Raw genomic sequence first — 20,948 nt, 5'->3', positions numbered from 1 at the left:
GGGAATTACTGCCATGGAGGTACTAGCCTAAGTAAACAATCATTAACCGGCAGTCCATCTAACTATAATAGTGTTCACTGATCTGGATCAGTAGCATCGATATTAAAATAACTCAGAGGTCCAAAAGGTTGTGTTTTTCTGAACCTTCCCCTGCCCCATTCCTCAGCTTTATACCAAACCTTCCCCTGCCCCATCCATCAGCTTTATACCAAACCTTCCCCTGCCCCATCCATCAGCTTTATACCAAACCTTCCCCTGCCCCATCCATCAGCTTTATACCAAACCTTCCCCTGCCCCATCCATCAGCTTTATACCAAACCTTCCCCTGCCCCATCCATCAGCTTTATACCTAACCTTCCCCTGCCCCATCCATCAGCTTTATACCTAACCTTCCCCTGCCCCATCCATCAGCTTTATACCAAACCTTCCCCTGCCCCATCCATCAGCTTTATACCTAACCTTCCCCTGCCCCATCCCTCAGCTTTATACCTAACCTTCCCCTGCCCCATCCATCAGCTTTATACCAAACCTTCCCCTGCCCCATCCATCAGCTTTATACCTAACCTTCCCCTGCCCCATCCCTCAGCTTTATACCTAACCTTCCCCTGCCCCATCCATCAGCTTTATACCTAACCTTCCCCTGCCCCATCCATCAGCTTTATACCAAATCTTCCCCTGCCCCATCCCTCAGCTTTATACCATTTCTTCCCCTGCCCCATCCATCAGCTTTATACCAAACCTTCCCCTGCCCCATCCATCAGCTTTATACCAAACCTTCCCCTGCCCCATCCATCAGCTTTATACCAAACCTTCCCCTGCCCCATCCATCAGCTTTATACCAAACCTTCCCCTGCCCCATCCATCAGCTTTATACCAAACCTTTCCCTGCCCCATCCATCAGCTTTATACCAAACCTTCCCCTGCCCCATCCATCAGCTTTATACCAAACCTTCCCCTGCCCCATCCATCAGCTTTATACCAAACCTTCCCTGCCCCATCCATCAGCTTTATACCTAACCTTCCCCTGCCCCATCCATCAGCTTTATACCAAACCTTCCCCTGCCCCATCCATCAGCTTTATACCAAACCTTCCCCTGCCCCATCCATCAGCTTTATACCTAACCTTCCCTGCCCCATTCCTCAGCTTTATACCAAATCTTCCCTGCCCCATCCATCAGCTTTATACCAAACCTTCCCCTTCCCCATCCATCAGCTTTATACCAAACCTTCCCCTGCCCCATCCATCAGCTTTATACCAAACCTTCCCCTGCCCCATCCATCAGCTTTATACCTAACCTTCCCCTGCCCCATCCCTCAGCTTTATACCAAACCTTCCCTGCCCCATCCATCAGCTTTATACCAAACCTTCCCCTGCCCCATCCATCAGCTTTATACCTAACCTTCCCCTGCCCCATCCATCAGCTTTATACCAAACCTTCCCCTGCCCCATCCATCAGCTTTATACCAAACCTTCCCTGCCCCATCCATCAGCTTTATACCAAACCTTCCCCTGCCCCATCCATCAGCTTTATACCAAACCTTCCCCTGCCCCATCCATCAGCTTTATACCTAACCTTCCCCTGCCCCATCCATCAGCTTTATACCAAACCTTCCCCTGCCCCATCCATCAGCTTTATACCAAACCTTCCCCTGCCCCATCCATCAGCTTTATACCTAACCTTCCCCTGCCCCATCCCTCAGCTTTATACCAAACCTTCCCCTGCCCCATCCTTCAGCTTTTTTCCAAACCTTCCCCTGCCCCATCCATCAGCTTTATACCTAACCTTCCCCTGCCCCATTCATCAGCTTTATACCTTCCCCTGCCCCATCCATCAGCTTTATACCAAACCTTCCCCTGCCCCATCCATCAGCTTTATACCAAACCTTCCCCTGCCCCATCCATCTGTGTCGATTAAACTCTTTCCTGTTTCCTTTTTCCTGTTTCCCTCGCTCTAGGAGAAGCCAAAACCACTGTATTACCCTTTGTCCTAAGTGGGGTCAGTGATGGTCAGTGGCATAGAGTACAGCTACACTACTACAACAAGGTAAGCACGCTTCCTGGATAGGTGGAGGCTATCATGATAACATAAGATTTGATCACTAATAGAATGATGTATGTCCCTGTTTACTTGTTGTGCTTGGTGCCTACACCCAGACCACGCTTGGTCTGTGGGGTAAGTGATGAGTGGTGTGGTGGGCGCGGGGGAGAGGGGGGTGGTCATTGTTTGGAAATCCTTCAATCATAGTTACTAGGGCACCAGTAGGATTAGGATGTTATGAACCCAGATGAAGTGCCCTCATAAACCTCCAGGCCAAAGGTCATTCAAGTAAGGCACTCATACTATCCCCCCACCCCCCTCCAACTCCACACAGAGTCCAGAGCTTGAAAGGGTTGTCATGGGAACAGACACGCTAGTCTTTGTTTTGTTTTTAGAGTTTATTTGAGGCCATTGTAATGACAAAGAATAGGATTATTGAGATTCCATTTGAGCTTTGTTCTTTTGTTTTGAAAGACAATCTGGTTTAGGCCTGTGTAACTAAACGGGATGGCCTCAAACAGAGAAGTATTTCTGGATCCAGGGCTTTCTATGCAGGATTTTTAATGTTTATGGGCAGTGGAAGTTATTGTGGTCACCTTCAAAGATGGAACCCACTGAGAGAACTGTTCCTGGAAAGATATATTAGTTGTTTTTCGGAAGCTTTTTTAGCCTTGCTAAACCTTTGAAAACGACCCAGTAGTGTGAGAATGTACTAGGGTGCCCTTACTCATACAGTATATTCATAGTTGGTCATATGCAGTCATACACTATCATTTTGTAAGCTGTAAGAACATGAGCCTGGTCTTAGACTGTCTTCTGGTTTACACATTTCCCCATGTGGACAACATCTAACATGGCACAGCAAGGTTGGGGTCAATTCTATTTTAACTCCAGTCAATTCAGGAAGTATAGGGAAATTCCAATTGGAATTTGGTTTGCGTTCTGAATTGACTGGAATTGAAATGGAATTGACCCTAACCCTGTGGCACAGTGTCTCAAATAAATATTTTACAGACATATCCACATATATTTCTACAAACAAATGGCTCAAAGTTTGAAGCCGAAGGGAAACTAGCCTAACTGGAGCAGTCTGTACATAACAAGCTTATAGAGGCAGTTTGGGTAGGAGGTGATGTATTGTAGTTATTAATGAACACCCTTTCCCCCTTGCCTGGTTTCTTTCTGTGTCGTCCTGTGATGTTGAGGGCAGCTGAGAGAGTACTGCTCCCTCTCCTCACTTCATATTCCCTCCCCGTTGAGCCACACAAACCCTGGCTGGGCGCTCTTCCCCTGTGGGGTCATTCTCCGCCCGACAGTGAGTGGCTTGGGGTCCCGCTACGACACCAGCTGTTACCTACTTACTCTGTTCTACAAGTCCTGGCTGGGTCAATCGACTGCTAGAACAGATTTTGTCCCTTCTAAGATTTTGAAATCTCATTATTGATCGGGAAAGAGGATTAAATGTGGTTTGGTTTGAAACTTCAGTTGAATACCTTTTTTTAGGATGTTGATTGAACGTTTTCTTTGTGACTATCCAGCAGAACTTGAAATATTTGAACAATTCCCAACCCCCTTCCCTTCAACATATGTGCTAAATCAGGGTCACACAGTGTTTCTTGGTAGTCTTAAACAAATCTACTTTAAAACAAAAATATACACCTTACACCCTTATGGGCTTAAAAAAAGAAGACACCTGTACCATGTCAGAGTTTAAATGTATTCAATTTTTAGTTTGCATCCCAATATTACATTTTATATACATCACAGAAGACTGAAATATAACAAAACCGTTTGACATAGAAACAGCAGATTTTCTGCGAAAAACAAAAAAAAGTTGATTAATTATGAAATTATAAAAAATATTAATAACTTTCCATCCATGAGGCCACTAGAGGGTGCTTTGGTCATTCGACTACAGGAAAGGGTTTTAAGACAGTACAGTATGGATCCAATGGATCATCGGGTTTAACGGGTCATTTCGCGCCATACTGTGCATGTGCAGGCCGTCAAATCAAAGGCACTTCTTTGATATAAAGTTGTTCCAGCTGTGTGTGTGTGTGTGTGTGAGTGAGTGTGTGTGTGTGTGTGTCTGCATAAGTGTGTGCATGCATGTGCATATGATGCAGATGGTGCATGCCAAGGCTGTGAAGGCCAGGATGAACCAGACTGAACCACACTCACTCACACACACACACACAAACACATGGTTTGGAATTTCCTCATTCAGCTCATTCTGCACATTTTGGAGAAGATATGTTAATAGCATTGTTTTAGCGATTTTTTTGTACTCAGGCTTTCCTAGTGGACAGGAAGATGGAACACGTGATTAATGTCTGTGAATTTATGAGAGTGTTTGTTTGGAATGTGTGGAAAAGAGAGGGGAACAAGTGTCCCTGAGTTCCTGTTGTATGGGTTGACCTTGACATGGTGACATAATGTGGATAGAATGCAGCCTGTATATGGCAACAGCAAGGGACATCTTGTATACTTTACAGTAGTTTTGCTATAATTAGGCTAGTATGAGCCCTATTCTGAGTATGCCCTATCTCGCATTAAACATAGTGCCAAACCAAACAGTCCAGAGCTCTGCAACAACAGCCTTCCAGGTCCCTTCTGTCAGAGCCCAGATGTCTAAGAGCTAAACCAGAACAGCACAAACAGACGGCCAACACAGTCAAATTACTTCCTTTTTATCTATCCCCCATAGCCCAACCATGAGAAAAGGGGGATAAAGAAACAGATGCCTGAAGAGTAGTATCTATGTTACTGTGGAGTTATTAATGAAGGCCAGAACAATAGAAAGTAGTGTGGAGTGCAGCCGGCATTTGTGATTGGTCCGTAATCCAGATATGTAAATTCAGTATGCAAATATGTAAACTTTTGAACTGGGTAGAATGCATTGTGTGAAAAGAGCAAGACAATGTTAGTATTGCAGTAGTTGCATTGTAGTACAATGTTCAGGCCTCTCCTCTGTCAACAGAATGACGTCATAATTCATTTCTCCTCAGGACCTGTGGTCTTTCACTACGATGCTTTCACATTGCTCAGTGTACAACTGTGTAAACCTAGTGGTGCCTATTACCAAACTGCCGATCATATAGCCTATGTTGTAACCTAGCCTTAGGACCAATGTTCCCTCTAAGCTGCCTGCGTGTGCGGGCACGCAGCTCCCCCGGGACTGCTGCGCAGAAGAAATATCAGTACGAGATTGAACTTCACTCAACTTTCTGGAGTTTTCCCCGTTAGTTAGCACTATCAACGTTTCCCTTTACTGTGGGAATTGTGATCAAATCAACGCAATATTAGCCACTTTCAATGCAACATACCGAAACAAAACGAACTATGCAAGAATTTGTATGCAAAACTAACTATGCAAGAGATTTTGTTGTAGGCCGAACGCATCGGAGTAGGATTCTATTGCATTGACAGGCACGACTCACCCGTACTCTACACAGCCATAACCAGAGTTGCAGTAGGCCTAAATGCAAATAGGCCATTGCCATATATGGATCTGTGCCATTCACTTTAAACTGGACTGTTTTTACAGCATGAGCAGTCGTGAGTAGATGCGCTTGTTTTGAGATCAAAAGCGAGAGCTACATGTAGCGACGTGTGCACATTTGTACATTTGTTCATATCCTTTGCTAGTTAGTGAGTTATTAGCCCAGTTATAGATAATTTGTAGTCAGCAATGGAGGAGTGATTGCTTCCTACAAGAGCACAAAAAGCTTTTTTTTGTCTTAAATGGGCAGTGTTGTATTTTGAGAGTAGCCAATAGGCAGAGGGTAGCATAATTTGTCTGATTCTCTTTAATAATGGAATGGGGATAATGATGCATTTTATTTTGTCAAGTGGTTTCGTGCATGAAACAACACAACAACATTTTCAGTCACCTCCGTGTCTGAAGGACAAGTGGATAAACAGGTTAATGTCAAGCCCTGCAGGTTTTAAAAAAAAATATTATGGAATGTAGGCCTACATTGAACACCACACATTGTCTGCTACTGTAGTCTGAACAATAGAACAGCTATTTCCATGCTAAAATGTTATGAGATGCATTTTCTCCATTGTTTTTGATGGTAGGCCACTCTGGTAGGCCTACATTATGATCAAATAGCCACAGTAGCCTACTTGACCACTGTTAAAAATAACTTAAAGCAGGTACAGCCTCAGTGTAAACAGTAAACGCGCGCCGGAAGTTGCACATAATTTTCACAACGTTCAAGTTTGCGCTCAGCAGATGTGAAATTTGCTCAGTGACGAAATTTTTTTGTATGCTTCATGTTTGCCTATTGTCCAGTAGGTGTACATTAGCCACATTTCAAGGCTATAGATTAAAGTCCTCACCATTCCAAAGTGAAAGTCTGTATTTATCAAGGCTTGGCTGGATGACAGAAGAGTGATATGTCTTTATCTTTGTTTCATGGTGTTGTTTTCATGTTCAGAACAAATGACCAAGAGAGAGGGGAAAGGGATAGTGGTATACATCTAAATGTCATGAATGTCAAAGACATTCAACGGAAACCCAGTGGAGCCTCAAGTCTCTGCAGTTTAATGGGAAAATTGCAATATTTTTTTAAAAGTTAACCTTTTACAGAAAATGCATTTGAGTTTCATTTTGGTCTCTGCTAAAGTAGGGCATCTTTATTTTACAGATTATATTATATTAGAGAATTGAATAGTCACATGTACAGGGTTGCAGGATGTAATTACATGGTACAGTGAAATTCTTAAACTCTGAGCACCAACATTGCTGGACAAAGTAATGTCTTCAGTGTGGAGGGAAGGAGGAGAAGTGATGTTTGCCAGAAACACTACCTCTACTAGCGCCCTTTATCTGGAGATTAAACTCAGATGACAGACGTTCCAAGAGTTTAATCCCACCAACAGAAATATGCTCTTGATGGGAATTATAATGATCATCCCAATTCCTGACTGGAGGTGTCTTCAGAAGTAACAGTCTTATTCATATCCTGTGCTGTCACTCAGTAGGGAATATTTGGACACTTCACAACAAAGTTGCTTTGATTACATATTGGTAGCTCTTAGCATGAATCTTGGCAATGGGGCTTGAAAGGCCAACAGTTAGAGCAGCAAGTCGTCTATTTTCCATCAACCCAGACTTTGGAGAGTGATAGCAGGACCCGCCCAGATCAAATTACTGTCGGGTTCCTCTATTGTTCCCAGAGTCACCCAGAATAAATATGTCATCAGGGAAACTGATATGCTCATTGTGTGGAATGTCATCCCTGCTAGAGCAATCAGTTATCTGAAACTCGACTCTCAGCACCCAATGGGCATCCCCCGTTTGTTAACTTGTGACATCTGGAATGCTGTCATCAATTAGGGAATGTCTCAGAGATTGATAGTAGTCTATATGACTATCAGGGTGGGTGACAGTAATGTGACTATTGTGACTAGCCTGATATTTCTACCAAGGAGATTACTCTTAAACACAATGAGCCATTGAGTTTGGTTTGTACCAAAATCCCAGCATGCATCTCTAAAAGAAACAGCTGTTCCTACAATAGTGTTGTACCTCTTCCTGTTGTCACACCTGCAGTTGCATAGGTCATCCTCCCTGCAATGTCACGTCCCCACAGGTAGGAGATCAAAGGTCCACACACACACATACAGATTGATAGGAACACACATACAGATTTTGTATTTGCACACACAGATACACATTGAGGGGAAATAAGGTCACTGAACATGACGCTGCTTGGGGAGAACTCAGTGGATGTGGTGTTAATAGCTTGAAAAAGTGCAGAGCCGTGAGATGAGTTGCAGGGGATGCTGATGATATCTCCAATTGTTGTTACTGCTTGGTGGAAACTGGGGTCCCGGGGGAGGATTTGACACAGAATGGCGTTCTCAGTCTATGGTATCGCTTCACCCACCAGTGTCCCGCTCCCATAATCCAATTACACTCCAACAGTCAATGGTACCTCAGCTTCACTGAGCTATAACAACCTTTTCACGCTGGGTTTGAGCCCAGGGGTTCTGCTATCCCCAAATACTATAGCACCAAACAAACAGTCCTGCGCTTCAAAAAGGGGAAACCTGCACGCCTCAGTGATGCACCTGAATCAAAATGTCAGTCCATCAGACCATGACCTTCATTAGTCATCGAGAAGCTGTTCCCCTTCCAAGAACGACAGTATGGTTCCTCACTTGTATGGCTGAAAGCCCCAATTTTCTCACTGGATATTGGTGCCTTAGTTTATTTCATATTACCTCCTTTCTCTTTCCAGCCCAATATTGGTCGCCTTGGCATCCCCCACGGACCATCAGGAGAGAAGGTGGCAGTCGTTGCTGTGGACGACTGCGACATCGCCATGGCAATTGGTTTTGGTGGCCAGATCGGAAACTACTCTTGTGCCGCCCAGGGCACGCAGACAGGACAGAAGAAGTGAGTGCAGAGTCTCACAGGGTTTATCCAGCCTCCTGTCGGGCCAATCTTAGCTTTTCACCCCTCATGTGGAAAGTTGTGACAGCAATCGCCATTTGGTTTCCCATGTTACATCTCAGAAAGTTCTGATGCAGTAGACATAAAACCTACATCAGTATTAATATGTCCTATTTACTTCTTTACCTTATGATTCTTTATTCTTATGCAAATGCCCATATCTAAATATGTTTCTTATTCAAATGTAAATCGCACCCTGCTAGGGACAAGTTTGTTGGGTATTAGTAAATCACAAGATTTCACAATAGAGGGCATTTTGTTATATGCGAGCAGTGCATTTTTCGTAACTTGTGATATGAGTTCCTGTTAGCCAGCACTGGTTCCACTAAACAGTGGAGGTTTTGATGCAGGGGTAAAGTAGTTGTAAGAGGCTTGACCAGCCTTTTGGTTTGTGTGTTGGGTCACAATGTCATAACAATGTTCTAGTGTGGTTGTAGTGTGATTGGTGCACTGTAATGTCAATCAGAGAATCGTACTCATACCAAAAGGCCTTGACTCTCCATCCAGAATCCGACCCAGCTGATGGTTGTTCTATGTTGTCCATCTCTAGGTCCCTGGACCTGACCGGGCCACTACTTCTGGGCGGTGTTCCCAACCTGCCGGAGGATTTCCCCGTCCGGAACCGAGATTTTGTGGGCTGCATGAGAGACCTGACTATAGACAGCAAGCCTGTGGACATGGCCAGTTATGTGGCCAACAATGGCACGGACGCAGGTCTGTTCTAATCCTCACATAGGTGGTATTCATTTGATAGTTGTCTTCTGTAGCTCAGTTGGTAGAGCATGGTGCTTGTAATGCTAGGATATAGTGGGTTCGATTCTCAGGACCACTGTGTATGTAAAATGTGTGCACTCATGACTGTAAGTTGCTTTGTATAAAAGCGTCTGCTAAATGGCATATTTCAACGTATTAGTTTGATATTTTTGTCTAACCCTATTGATGCCACTGATTGTCATAAGCCTGTATTACATGTCTGTATTCAGGGTGCACAGCGAAGAAGGACTACTGCACTCAAAGTATGTGTCTGAACGGAGGAGTCTGTGTGAACAAGTGGAGCACATACTCCTGTGGCTGTCCCCTGGGCTACGGAGGGAAGAACTGTGAACAAGGTAAAGGATTTTAGGAAAAGTGTATTGTATATATTTTGGGGGGTTTCCTGTACGGGTGTGTGTCAATCTGTATATCGTGTGTGTGTGTGTGCATGTGCCCTGTGTGTATGTAGCTATGTGTTTTATTGTGTGTCTCATAATTAATTCCAAATTAGTTCAAAAAGCTTCAGTCACACTCCACAAGGCTAGCGGTGAGGAAACAGACAAGGTCAATGTGGACAAGTTTCCTGAGAATCTCCACATTCCTACATTCCACATACACACTGACCCTAACCCTGGCCCTGTTGGAATACTTTACTAATGCATCCTTCCGTCCCGGCCAGCTTGAGGTAATCACAGATCTCAACTGGCCTTATTGATGGAAGCAATAGACTGATGGTAACCTGGTTTTCACCTATCCTCAAGGAAGGAAGGAAGGAAGGAAGGAAGGAAGGAAGGAAGGAAGGAAGGAAGGAAGGAAGGAAGGAAGGAAGGAAGGAAGGAAGGAAGGAAGGAAGGAAGGAAGGAAGGAAGGAAGGAAGGAAGGAAGGAAGTATTTACATTTGGTCCAGGGCCACATGCCCACTACTACATTTGTGATCTGATTATTACCCAGAAGCATTATGGTGCAGTCAGTTATACAAAAAGGGTATAATATTTATGAAGGACATTGTAAAAAAGAACGGTAAAGTGATGTCACACAAGCAACTAACAATAGTGTATGGAGGTGGATGCTGAATACAACATTATAACCAACTCATCGAGGCACTGCCACAAAATTGGAAGAGACAATTACTTAAAGAAGAAATTAAAGAATGAGTCTGTCTGCCACCCATTAAAAATCATAAATGGCTTAAAATGATTACCATAAATAGAAAAATTTATCAGTTTCACTTAAAGTCAAAAGGTTTGACAGCAATACCGTATAAAATTCAACTCAGTTGGGAACAGGATTTTTATGTTCCAATACCTTGGGATCAGGTCTATGAACCTTCGAGCGGTACCGGTGCATCAAGTCTGACACCAACAGGCTCCTGAACAGCTTCAATCCCCAAGCCATAAGACTGCTAAATAGCTTACTAAATAGCTAACAAAATGGCTACGCTGACTATCTGAGTTGACCCTTGTATTTAATTACATTTGTATTTTTGCACTGTCTCTATGCACACTCACAGGGCCCTACACACTACGCACACTGATACTCCAACACACACACACTCACAGGGCCCTACACACTACGTGCACTGATACTCCAACACACACACAAACACTCACTCCATCATTTGCTCACACACACATAATATGCACATACATTTATACTGACTCTACACACACCCACTCACATACAATCATCATATACGCTGCTGCTACTCTGTTTATCATATATCCTGATGTTTAGTCACCTTACCCCTATGCATATCTACCTCTATCACTCCAGTATCCCTGCACAGTGTAAATATGGTACTGGAACTGACCCTGTATATTGTATGCTTACTTACTTTCTCATATTCTTCTTCTTTTTATTTCTCGTGTTTTTGTTCTACCTTTTTATTTTTAGTATTACATTGTTATTGATTACTGCATTGTTGGATTTAGAGCTTGTAAGAAAGGCATTTCACTGTACTTGTGCAAGTGACATTAAAACGTACAACTTGAAACATATAAAACAACAATTGAAACATCAATCCGTTCGTTTCAATTTAAGCTATAAAATACTTAAGAAAAAGAATGCTCAATATATGGGGTATTGAACAGTCAGCCTTGTGCAGACTCTGCCACAAGGAAACAGAATCAATAGAACAGTCAGCCTTGTGCAGACTCTGCCACGAGGAAACAGAATCAATAGAACAGTCAGCCTTGTGCAGACTCTGCCACAAGGAAACAGAATCAATAGAACAGTCAGCCTTGTGCAGACTCTGCCACAAGGAAACAGAATCAATAGAACAGTCAGCCTTGTGCAGACTCTGCCACGAGGAAACAGAATCAATAGAACAGTCAGCCTTGTGCATGCTCTGCCACGAGGAAACAGAATCAATAGAACAGTCAGCCTTGTGCAGACTCTGCCACAAAGAAATCAATAGAACATATTTTCTGGTACTGTCCATCGGTGGCTCGTTTTTGGAGTCAGGTCCAGGAATGGTTGTTAGGTATTAATATCAGGGTTCAGATGGACCTGCAAACTGTATTGTTAGAGGATCTGAAAAACCAAGATCAGTCAATGGGAAATATCATTATACTCTTGGGTAAAGTGTTTCTTTTTAGGACAATATCAGTATAAATGTTACAAATATGGAGGTTCAGGACCCTTCAGTAGTTCAGTAAGACATCACAGTCAAATGGAGGGATGGACTGCTAAAGAAAATAACAAAATGGCATTATACTGAGAAAGATGGGTTAACCTGTGGACATCGGAGGGTTGGAGTTAGATCAGAAAGCATGGTGGATTGGCCGCTGTGGGTGAAAATCCAGCACTTGAAGAAAGAGGAAATTAGAAATATATGTATAATTATTTAAAGGGGAAATCAGCAGTTGCTACATCCATTTTTGGATTTATAAGTTCATTATATACAGTGGGGGAAAAAAGTATTTAGTCAGCCACCAATTGTGCAAGTTCTCCCACTTAAAAAGATGAGAGAGGCCTGTAATTTTCATCATAGGTACACGTCAACTATGACAGACAAATTGAGATTTTTTTTCTCCAGAAAATCACATTGTAGGATTTTTAATGAATTTATTTGCAAATTATGGTGGAAAATAAGTATTTGGTCACCTACAAACAAGCAAGATTTCTGGCTCTCACAGACCTGTAACTTCTTCTTTAAGAGGCTCCTCTGTCCTCTACTCGTTACCTGTATTAATGGCACCTGTTTGAACATGTTATCAGTATAAAAGACACCTGTCCACAACCTCAAACAGTCACACTCCAAACTCCACTATGGCCAAGACCAAAGAGCTGTCAAAGGACACCAGAAACAAAATTGTAGACCTGCACCAGGCTGGGAAGACTGAATCTGCAATAGGTAAGCAGCTTGGTTTGAAGAAATCAACTGTGGGAGCAATTATTAGGAAATGGAAGACATACAAGACCACTGATAATCTCCCTCGATCTGGGGCTCCATGCAAGATCTCACCCCGTGGGGTCAAAATGATCACAAGAACGGTGAGCAAAAATCCCAGAACCACACGGGGGGACCTAGTGAATGACCTGCAGAGAGCTGGGACCAAAGTAACAAAGCCTACCATCAGTAACACACTACACCACCAGGGACTCAAATCCTGCAGTGGCAGACGTATCCCCCTGCTTAAGCCAGTACATGTCCAGGCCCGTCTGAAGTTTGCTAGAGTGCATTTGGAAGATCCAGAAGAGGATTGGGAGAATGTCATATGGTCAGATGAAACCAAAATGTAACTTTTTGGTAAAAACTCAACTCGTCGTGTTTGGAGGGCAAAGAATGCTTAGTTGCATCCAAAGAACACCATACCTACTGTGAAGCATGGGGGTGGAAACATCATGCTTTGGGGCTGTTTTTCTGCAAAGGGACCAGGACGACTGATCCGTGTAAAGGAAAGAATGAATGGGGCCATGTATCGTGAGATGTTGAATGAAAACCTCCTTCAAGGTCCTGGAGTGGCCTAGCCAGTCTCCAGATCTCAACCCCCATAGAAAATCTTTGGAGGGAGTTGAAAGTCCGTGTTGCCCAGCGACAGCCTCAAAACATCACTGCTCTAGAGGAGATCTGCATGGAGGAATGGGCCAAAATACCAGCAACAGTGTGTGACAACCTTGTGAAGACTTACAGAAAACGTTTGACCTGTGTCATTGCCAACAAAGGGTATATATCAAAGTATTGAGAAACTTTTGTTATTGACCAAATACTTATTTTCCACCATAATTTGCAAATAAATTCATAAAAAATCATACAATGTGATTTTCTGGATTTTCTTTCCTCATTTTGTCTGTTATAGTTGACGTGTACCTATGATGAAAATTACAGGCCTCTCTCATCTTTTTAAGTGGGAGAACTTGCACAATTGGTGGCTGACTAAATACTTTTTCCCCCACTGTATACCCATTGATTCTTGAAGAATATAACTTATGAATGCCTCATGAGCTTAGTTCAACTGTCGTACCCCATCAGAACCCAAAATATAAGCTTGTTTTACTCCAAAGTTTGTAAACATAGAAAATGTAAACAAACACTATATAGCCTCAAACTCGGTTACAACAATCATTTGTATATCATTGATGGTCAATCCTTGCATCCATAGTTCTTTCTATGAATTTGTGAGTGATTACATTTCTCCAGCCCCATCCCTCAGCTTTTTACCAATCCAGGGGTGGGAGATCACTTTAGTTTTTTCTATTGCTGATTGCCACTTTAACTACAGGCACTGTAGATCTGAGCAAAATAGCTGGAAGTAGCAGTAGAAGTATTGTAGTCCGTTAGTTTACTTCATTAGGGTAGGGATGGTAGGGTAGGGGGGATTATAAATTATGCAGACAATGATAGAAGTACCTTGAAAGGGTGAAAGGGCACAGTGAATGTAAACGCTGTTGCAACCAATGACCTGGCGGGATGTCTCCAAATGTCTCAGGCTGTGAAATACAGCGAATTACCGGGCAATATCTGGGCGTGTCCACGTGTGTGTGTTTCTCAATCTCATTAAAATCTATGTTCTTACAAGAATGTGATACTGAAGATGAATATATGTACATTATGTATAAGGAACAGTTGCATGATTGTGAATCACAATAACAGGGTCATTCCACCAATTCTGTGCCTTTTGAACTTGGTCAAACAAAACTTTGGATTTCATCACATTTTTACATTCTGTCATAAAGAGCACATGTTCAACCATAAAAAACAAGTTTTCCCATCTCAAGAAAAAATGACTATAGTATGTGCCTATTAAGTGCCAAATAAAGTAAGGGGTTGACCTTGACAGGGTTGACGATTTATTGTTAAATCAGCCATAAATCCCCTTCTGACAGGGGGCATGGAAACTTGTTGTGTGCAAAAGGGAGAGGCAATTGAACGCAAGCTTCACAAAAACAAGGAAATTGTTAAAACATTTCTAGCCTGTCTATCTATGAGTGACAGGGTTGACGTGTATCGCTCAACCGGCTCAGTTTTCCTCCACAAAACACCAGAAAATGGCCAAGAAGAGTAGAAACAGCTCACCTGCTTTTACTCTATGATTTAACTATTATATGTTCAATGTTTATTTAGATTTTTGTATAAATTTTTTGGAATAGTTTCACCATATTGAAACAAGTTCCATTCACGTAAAAGGATTGACCTTAAAATGAGGGACAGATGTAAATAAATCACTAATCACATAAAATAAACTATAATCTTCAGTAATGACTTTGTCAAAGCAGCAAAATAACTAGGGCTTTACAAAGATGGTGAAATTTAGAGACATTTAGGGATTAAGTGGTTTAATAAAATATTCCTAGAAGTGACACAGGATTGACGGAGGGACATGTCAAATGCTGAATATTGGCACTTTAGCAAGCCTTTATTCATATAAAAACACAGATTTATTGAATTGTCCATGTGGTCTATATTAAAGGGCACTTCATTTAATATAACAGTCTTTTAAAATGCAACATTGGTGCACAATTTCTATCAAAGGCACTCATTTCGTGGAACGACCCATTAATCACCATTTCATGTGGATGTTTAAGCTGTGATTGTCCAGGAAGCAATGAACAAGTACAGACTCTATCCACAACTTTTACTGCTGAGCTCATCCTCTGCAAGACCATACACACAGAAGAGCTACCTGTATGGCAATGATGTAATGATAGCCCCTGGATGTGTTGCCATGGCTTTGTAGTCAGGATTTAGTCAGGCTATTTGGAACAAGGCCTAGAACGGACCTAGTCAATCGAGCCTCTCGTGTGGAATTACCAAAGTCATTTTGTGATTAAGTAACATTTGACTTGTATTCATTTGATTCTCCAACTAAAGTGACCCTATCTGTTTCCCTTCCTCCAGTCATGCCCTCCCCGCAGCACTTCGACGGCCATGCCCTGGTGTGGTGGCGCGAGCCGGAGGTCACCATCAGTGTGCCCTGGTACATGGGCTTGATGTTCAGAACCAGGCAGAGCTCTGGCACCCTGCTGCAGGCCAACGCTGGGGACTTCTCCAAGATACACCTCCTGGTGAGTAGAGCGGGGCAGCCCACAGCCTACACAACACACAGGGCCTTCCTCCATGTTATTAAGGCCGGGTAAAGGCTAAGCTAATGCTATGATAAGGTTAACGTAATGCTATGATAAGGCTAAGCTAATGCTATGATAAGGTTAACGTAATGCTATGATAAGGCTAAGCTAATGCTATGATAAGGTTAAGCTAATGCTATGATAAGGCTAAGCTAATGCTACGATAAGGTTAAGCTAATGCTATGATAAGGCTACGCTAATGCTATGATAAGGTTAAGCTAATGCTATGATAAGGTTAAGCTAATATGCTGGCGTTAAATGACTCAACCTCATGTTCTCTCTTTCTTGTCCCCCCCCCCTTCTCTCATGTCACCCTCCTCTCTCTCCCTCTTTCTCTGCCTTCCATCTGCTTTCTCTCTCACCATCTCCCTCTCTCCCTGACTCCAGATCAGCGGCAGACATGTGCGTTTCCAGGTGTTCCTGGGGGTGAAGCGGGTTGCCCTGCTGGACTTCTCTCAGGTCAGGGTGAACGACGGGGAGTGGCACCACGTCCTGGTGGAGCTGAAGAGTATCAAAGACGGGAAGGACATCAAATACATGGCCCTGGTATCACTGGACTACGGCATGTTCCAGGTACTCACTGACTCACTGACTGGCAGCACTGTATTTGTGTGTTCTGTACTAGTGTTTGTGAATGTAATGTATGATATGTATGCACAATACACATGGTCTTTGCAAGTGTTCTATGGGTGGGTGCATTCCACAGAGGTCAGTGGAGATAGGCAATGAGCTGCCAGGACTGAGGCTGAGGAGTCTGTTTGTGGGGGGGCTGAGGAAGGAGGATGGGACAGTCCAGAGCGGACTCAAGGGCTGCATGCAGGTGAGCCTCACACACACCATTTATCTGTACCGTACTCATTAGTCAACGCCAACACAACACTGATGGTCCTCTACTCTCCTGTGTTGCCAGGGCGTGCGGATGGGCGAGACGTCCACCAACCTGGCCAACGTCAACATGCTTCAGGGTCAGAAGGTCCGAGTGGAGGATGGTTGTGAGGTGGCTAACCCCTGCACCGCTAACGTCTGCCCTGAGCACAGCCGCTGCACCGACAACTGGAGCTCACATACCTGTATGTGCCACCCCGGTAAGCCCCCCGAACAGGACCCACTGTCAGGACCCGGTGCGAGAAACAGTCACTAATAATTGTCAGAACCCAGAAGATGAGGCAGACACAGCAGTACTAGAGATGGTGGTTTAATAAAGAACAAAATCCTCAGGCAAAGAAACTAAATCCACAATGTCCAAAAATAAAGCCAAGAGGCACAAAGAGGAAAACCTCCAAAAACAAAGAAACTCCACAAAGTGGTAAAAAATCCCACCAGAGAAATATCCATATAACACAAGGCTTGGGCTGGGGCTGGGTGCTAACTTACAAACACTGAGCAAGGAACTGAGGAACACACAGGGTTTAAATACTAACAAGGGAATGACCTACAGGTGCAAACAATAATTAGATCAAGAAAAAACAAAAAGGTACAAAAAAGGTGCAATGGGGACATCTAGTGACCAAAACCCGAACAGTCATGGCCAAAACCTGACAGAATCCCCCTCCTAGGAACGGCTCCTGACGTTCCTACCAGCCTTCTCAGGGTGGAGGGCCCTGAACTGACGAATGAGGTCAGGGTCCAGTATGTCCTTGGCAGGAACCCAGGAGCGCTCCTCGGGACCGTAGCCTTCCCAGTCCACCAGATACTGCCAGGACCGCTGCACCCGGCGGGAATCCAGTATCCGGTGGACGGTGTAAGCCGACTGGCCACCGATGACACGGGGCGGAGGGGGGAGGTCTGCCTGCCGGAATAAGGGGAGAAAAAACAACAGGTTTTAATAAAGAAATGTGAAATGTTGGATTGATCTTAAGGGATCTGGGTAAGTGCAGGCGAAAAGTAACGGGATTGACTCTCCTGGCAATCTTAAAGGGACCGATGAACCTCTGGGACAGCTTGCGAGACTCCACCCGTAGCGGTAGGTTCTTAGTTGAGAGCCATACTCTCTGGCCGGGGTACAGGGTAGGACCGGGACGGCGACCTCTGTTGGCTTGTCGTTGGTACTGCTGAGAGGAACGCAGAAGATTAAGACGTGCCTTCTTCCACGTAAGCCGACAGCGTCTGATGAACCTCGAGGCTGAAGGCACTCTGACTTCTGCCTCCTGGTCCGGGAACAATAGAGGTGCATAGCCAAACTGACACTCATGCGGGGACATACCAGTGGAGGAGGAGCACAAGGTGTTGTGCGCGTACTCGGCCCAAACAATGAAGGATGACCAAGTGGACGGGTTGTTGGAAACCATGCATCTGAGGGTGGTTTCCAGCTCCTGATTCATCCTCTCAGTTTGGCCATTGGACTCGGATGGTACCCGGAAGATAAACTGGCCGTGGCCCCTATGAGTTGGCAGAAGGCCTTCCAAAACCTTGAGGCGAACTGGGGACCTCTGTCGGAAACCATATCTTGCGGGATCCCAAAGACTCGGAACACATGGTTAATCACCAACTCAGCTGTTTCCTTGGCAGAAGGTAATTTGGTCAAAGGAACAAACCTGGCCGCCTTAGAAAACCTGTCGATGATGACTAGGATCGTAGTATTACCATGGGACGGAGGAAGGCCAGTAATAAAGTCCAATGAGATATGGGACCAGGGTCGGTGGGGGAATAGATAGAGGGTGAAGGAGTCCTTGAGGGCGAAGGTGAGAAGATTTGCCCTGACAGCACACGGAACAGGCCTTGATGAAAGTGGCAATGTCTTCCTTCATGGTGGGCCACCAGAACTTACGCTGGATGAACTCCAAGGTGCGGCCTATGCCCGGGTGACAGGTGAGGCGAGAGGAGTGCCCCCACCGAAGGACTTGGGACCTTGCTGCCTTGGGAACAAACAACCGATTAGCAGGACCTCCACCAGGGCCCGGTTCGATGGCTTGAGCTTGTTTCACGGTATCCTCCACTTGCCACGAGATCGGAGCCACGATCTTAGCGGCCGGAAGGACAGTCATGTCAGTATCTTCTCGAATGGCAGGAGAGTAGATTCGTGACAAGGCGTCCGGTTTGAGATTCTTCGACCGGGTCTATAGGTGAGGATAAACTGAAATCGGCTGAAGAAAAGAGACCATCGAGCCTGTCTGGCGTTCAACCGCTTCGCCTGCTGGATATACTCCAGATTCTTGTGGTCCGTAAGCACTTGAAACGGTTGAGAAGCCCCCTCGAGCCAGTGTCTCCATTCCTTCAATGCCATCTTAACCGCTAGGAGTTCACGGTCCCCCACATCGTAATTCCTCTCGGCCGGGGTAAGCCGGTGAGAGAAGAAGGCGCAAGGATGAAGCTTCTTGTCTTCACCCCTCTGAGACAGGACAGCTCCAACCCCAACCTCTGATGCGTCTACCTCCACCACAAAAGGTTCCTCCGCCGTTGGTAGTGTCAGGATGGGAGCAGAGAGGATGCGCTGCTTGAGTCCTTGGAAGGCCGTCTCAGCTTCACTTCCCCACAGAAACCTTGTGTTGCCACCCTTGGTTACCGCCGAGAGAGGGGCTGCCACCGAGCTGAAGTTCTTGATGAACTTGCGGTAAAAGTTGGTGAAGCCCAGGAAACGTTGAACTTCCTTAACGGACTTGGGGGTGGGCCAATCCGCTACCGCCTCTACCTTCTTGGGGTCCATCTGGACTCGTCCGGGTTCCACTATAAATCCCAGGAATTGTACTCGAGAGGAATGGAATTCACACTTCTCCGGCTTAACGTACAAATGGCTGTCTAGGAGGCGTTTGAGCACTTGTCTGACATGCTTAGTGTGTTCTTGAAGGGAGCTCGAAAAGATGAGGATGTCATCCAAGTACACAAACACGAAGATGTTAAGCATATCCCTAAGCACATCGTTTATGAGCGCTTGGAACACAGCCGGAGCGTTGGTCAGGCCGAAGGGCATCACCGAGTATTCGTAGTGACCAGTAGGCGTGTTGAAAGCGGTCTTCCACTCGTCCCCGGGTTTGATCCGCACCAGATGGTATGCGTTCCGCAGGTCAAGCTTAGTGAAGACAACTGCTTCCTGGAGCAGCTCAAAGGCTGTGGCCATAAGAGGTAGCGGGTAGCGGTTACGGACGGTTATGGCATTGAGTCCCCGGTAGTCGATGCAAGGTCGTAATCCGCCGTCTTTCTTGGCCACAAAGAAAACCCTGCTCCCGCCGGCGAGGTAGATGGACGCATGAGGCCTGCTGTCAGAGCGTCCTTGATGTAGGTATCCATAGCAGCTCGTTCGGGAGGAGAAAGGGAAAAGATCCGACCCCTGGGAGGGCAGGTCCCTGGCAACAGGTCGATGGTGCAATCGTAAGGTCTATGGGGTGGTAGTTTGGTGGCCCTCTGTTTGCTAAATACCAGTTTGAGGTCATGGTAACACTCGGGAACTCGGGACAAGTCGATGGATTCTAGAGACTCGGAAGGAGAACTCTGGGAACTCGGGAAGATACAAGTGGCTTGGCACGTGGGACCCCACTGCTTGATAGTGCCCACAGACCAGTCGATGTGAGGGTTATGGCTGTGAAGCCAGGGATAGCCAAGGACGAGAGGAAACTCGGAACAGGCGATCAGATGAAAGTTCATCACTTCCTTGTGTTGGGAAACTGAAAGTCGTAAGGGGGTAGTGGCACGAGTGACAAGTCCAGATCCCAAAGGACTTCTATCCAACGTAGTAACCCTTATGGGGTCACTTAGAGGTTCAGAAGGAACGCCATTCTCCTTCGCCCAGATCCCATCCATGAAGTTACCTGCGGCTCCAGAGTCTACCAAGGCTTGAAGAGAAACCTCGTGGTCGTCCCAGGAAAGGGTAACAGGAATGAGCAGGCGGGAGTTGGATAGATGGGAGGAGGTTATGTTTCCCGTTACAGTCCTCCCAGGCCTGCACGGGAGAGTGCGTTTCCCTGGAGCCCGGGACACGTGGAGCGGAAATGGCCCGGTTTGCCGCAATATAGACAGCATCGCTCCCTCATTCGGCGACTCTCTCAGCCTGGGAGATGCGTCCAACCTGCATGGGTTCTGGTGGAGCCAGCGAGGATAAAGGTGGAGACTCGGAGTTGGAACCGATAGGAACTAGGGTGAGCGGTCTATGGTTTTGTTCTCTCTCTCTCAGACGCTGGTCTATGCGT

General features: G+C 45.2%; 1 protein-coding gene across 1 annotated transcript in view; it reads left to right on the top strand.

Moving 5' to 3' along the window:
* Positions 1–20,948, top strand: part of LOC121540697 (cadherin EGF LAG seven-pass G-type receptor 1-like) — a 75,641-nt gene that overhangs the window by 29,956 nt on the left and 24,737 nt on the right. The window contains exons 5-12 of the mRNA XM_045207843.1: positions 1,957–2,045; positions 8,294–8,451; positions 9,059–9,222; positions 9,492–9,617; positions 15,602–15,768; positions 16,216–16,401; positions 16,535–16,648; positions 16,739–16,913. Coding sequence (XP_045063778.1) covers positions 1,957–2,045; positions 8,294–8,451; positions 9,059–9,222; positions 9,492–9,617; positions 15,602–15,768; positions 16,216–16,401; positions 16,535–16,648; positions 16,739–16,913 — 1,179 coding nt within the window. The remainder of the gene's footprint in view (positions 1–1,956; positions 2,046–8,293; positions 8,452–9,058; positions 9,223–9,491; positions 9,618–15,601; positions 15,769–16,215; positions 16,402–16,534; positions 16,649–16,738; positions 16,914–20,948) is intronic.

This window comes from Coregonus clupeaformis, chromosome 26 (assembly GCF_020615455.1).
Source record: "Coregonus clupeaformis isolate EN_2021a chromosome 26, ASM2061545v1, whole genome shotgun sequence".
NCBI lineage: Eukaryota > Metazoa > Chordata > Actinopteri > Salmoniformes > Salmonidae > Coregonus > Coregonus clupeaformis.
Note: the sequence above shows the minus strand (reverse complement) of the source record. Positions and strands in the feature narration are given on the sequence as shown.